The sequence below is a fragment of the Acyrthosiphon pisum genome, chromosome X (assembly GCF_005508785.2).
Source record: "Acyrthosiphon pisum isolate AL4f chromosome X, pea_aphid_22Mar2018_4r6ur, whole genome shotgun sequence".
NCBI classification, from domain to species: domain Eukaryota; kingdom Metazoa; phylum Arthropoda; class Insecta; order Hemiptera; family Aphididae; genus Acyrthosiphon; species Acyrthosiphon pisum.
In genome coordinates this window covers 44,344,119-44,347,321 of record NC_042493.1, presented here as the reverse complement: position 1 = coordinate 44,347,321, position 3,203 = coordinate 44,344,119, and the positions used below count along the sequence as shown (strand labels likewise).

The window sequence follows — 3,203 nt, the reverse complement described above, 5'->3', positions numbered from 1 at the left end:
AAAATGAACAAAGTGGATCATCTAATTATATCAATGTTGTTAACAATGATGAAAATGATAACAGTGATGGCAATCGAGAAAATCTTGGAGCAGAATATTTGATCGCTCTTGATATAAGTTTGGCGTTACCAACTATCACAAAAGTACATAGACGTATTCGTGCTCAAATTCGTGAACAACCTAGACATCGTGGGGGTCATGGACGCACGCTTGAAGATACAGTTTGTCACAGACAAGCATGCAATATATCAGATATACCTTTTACACCTAGGAGTAAATAATTATTAATAATAATTTACTTGAATATAGTTTTGTACAAATTAATAGTTATATATTTTTTTCTAGATAAACAAAGAGCAGCAGCTATTGAAGCAGCGGCTAAAATTGCTAAATCTGGTACGAAAAGGAAACACCCAAATAACGAGAAGGTTGATACTACGGTATATTATTCTTGTGGCGTAAGTTTAATTATAATTGTTTATGTATATTTTAATAAATATACTGTGCGATAGTGACGACGTGTCCTTAGTTTTTACAATGATTCTCTAGTATTGTGTTTCGTTTACTACCACGCGGTTCTCATTATACTATAGTGTAAAAATACTTAAATAGCAGCATTATTCTCTTAAAAGGTCCGTAACATTAAAACAGAAACCAAGAGATGCAGCTATATACCGTATTATGTTTAGGTTCCACACCATTCTAACCAAGTTTCTTAAGACACAGGGAGTGTAGGATATCTAGAAGTTATCAATTATCAGTTATCATACTGGGGTGATGGAGCTCGTAATTCATATGATTGTTTCTTGAACTGTTATGAATTACGTTGCGATACGTGTCTTACTGTCTTGTGTGGGTCGTTTACGTTATTATAGCACTGCAATATTTCATCCAACAAAAAAGTTGATAAAAACCGTCTCTCCAGGTTCGGGAAACCTGTTAAAACAAATTTAGATATAATAGTATAGAAAATTATATAATATTTTGTGAAAATTTCAAGTATACTGTTATTCGATTTTGAATTACAATGAAATATTAAAAATAAATCGTAGTATAAATATTTTTACAGGTAGACAATTTATTAGAATTCTTATATTACATTTTAAAATTTTAAATATAAAAAGACAAATTTTTACGAATTTTACCTAACTGTAAAATAATTTTCAAATTTTTGCGATATTGATTATTTTTTTGATAATGATAAACACTTATTAAAGCGAATACATTGTTGCCAGTTATATTGGCACGGCGGCGGCGCTGCAATAACGGTAAAACATATTGGCTGTTCTTACTCATGGATATATATCCATCTATATTAGTATATTTCATAGTTTCCATATGACATTAATCTATTAATATTATCACTGTCAACCTAGATTGTTTATTATATATGTTACTGTGAATGTCCGCAATTGGTGAATGCTGACAGTCACCTGGTGAATGTCAACATACACCTAATGAATTGGTGAATGTTGAAAAACTAAAATAATACAGACATTTACTAGTGGATGTTGACATTTACGTTAGGATTTTGGACAATGTTGACATACACAACAAGATTTTGGTTAATGTTGACATAGATACGTATTCGCACATATATTATTATTAAAGTACTATACGTATAGTTAATAGTTGAATGTGTTTTATGTTATAAAGTAGAAACAACATAATATCTTTAATTAAATCAAAAAAATTATTATTATTACTATTATTATTAAACAATATTATACTTTATTATATTTGTATAATTATTAGGTATTTAAATTATGATTATTTTATAATACTACTTATTACAGCATGACAAACTGTCATGACATTGTGTACTACATAAAATGCCAACATTTCTACATTTACACTTTTTTGTAGTACACTTTGTTTTACAGTTACATCTTTTATATCCTTGCCCACCAATCAATGAATTTGATGTAGAAGCTTCCCTTAAAGAAATTTGTACATCCCTTTGTACATCAGTGATTGATATTAAATTTTCTTTACACACTGAAAACTGGTTTCTGGTGTATAATCGATTTATAACACCGTTTTTGGTAGCTAATTTATAAAAATCATTATCTACTATATCTAATACTACAGCTAAAATATTTTGGGGATCCATTTTACTACGATCAACATCTGGAACTCGAATACGGACAGTTTCTCCAACATTAGCCGGCTGAAACTTTTGTTTTGAAGTTCGCAACATTTTTACAGCTTGCACTTGAAGATTGGTGATTGCTACTTCTCTATTCAAAATTATTTTTTCTTTTCTTCTAGAAATTGATTTATCTAAAAATTAAGTGATTTGAATAAATTAAGTTTCGTTCATTAGTTTATCTATTAATAGTTAAAACGTACTTGATATTTTTTTTTCGTGTTGTTCGTCATCACTCGACTCTTGCAGACTTTCTCGATCAATGTTTTCAGAATCTGTTAATCATTTTAAAGTATTTATTATTATTTATTTATTTATTTTTAATGAATTTTTTATACTTATAATACCTGTATTATTATTGTCATGTTGGTCGGCATCACTCGACTCTTGCAGACTTTCTCGATCAATGTTTTCAGAATCTGTTAATCATTTTAAAGTATTTATTATTATTTATTTATTTATTTTTAATGAATTTTTTATACTTATAATACCTGTATTATTATTGTCATGTTGGTCGGCATCACTCGACTCTTGCAGACTTTCTCGATCAATGTTTTCAGAATCTGTTAATCATTTTCAAGTATTTATTATTATTTATTTCATCAACTGAATATAATTATTAAAGGTACGTACTCATATTTTTGATTATGTTTTCCAAATGCTCTTCTGATTCAAGTTCATGTAATTTGTCTCGAGGAAGAGAAGACGAAAACAGACCCATTTTGGCTTTTGTGCCAAACATAGCTTCATACGGACTTTGCTTTATACCTTCATGGTATGCTGTATTTTTTTTAAATTGAACAAAATATAGACCATCCGCCCATTTGTTCGTATTATTTTCGTACATCCATGCTCTTAATAGGTTTTGAATATCTTGATTCGCTCTCTCTATTGAACCTTGTGTTTGGCTATGGCGTGGTTAATAATATCGGCATTACCAACATTCACCAATATCGTTGTATAAATGTCGACATTCACTAGTGTATGTTTACTAAGGTCACAAATTTAATCAATAAGTCGACACTCGACATTCACCAATGAATTTAGTGTATGT

At 29.3% G+C, this 3,203-nt stretch overlaps 1 protein-coding gene across 1 annotated transcript; it reads right to left on the bottom strand.

Moving 5' to 3' along the window:
- Positions 1 to 1,762: 1,762 nt before the first annotated feature.
- LOC115033586 lies at positions 1,763 to 3,075 on the bottom strand. Its single transcript, XM_029486413.1, has 5 exons — positions 2,783 to 3,075; positions 2,641 to 2,712; positions 2,497 to 2,568; positions 2,353 to 2,424; positions 1,763 to 2,283 (listed from the first exon to the last, which is right to left on the bottom strand). The coding sequence occupies exons 1-5, from the start codon at positions 2,994 to 2,996 to the stop codon at positions 1,784 to 1,786; spliced, it is 930 nt and encodes a 309-aa protein (XP_029342273.1). The 5' UTR covers positions 2,997 to 3,075; the 3' UTR covers positions 1,763 to 1,783.
- Positions 3,076 to 3,203: the final 128 nt, after the last annotated feature.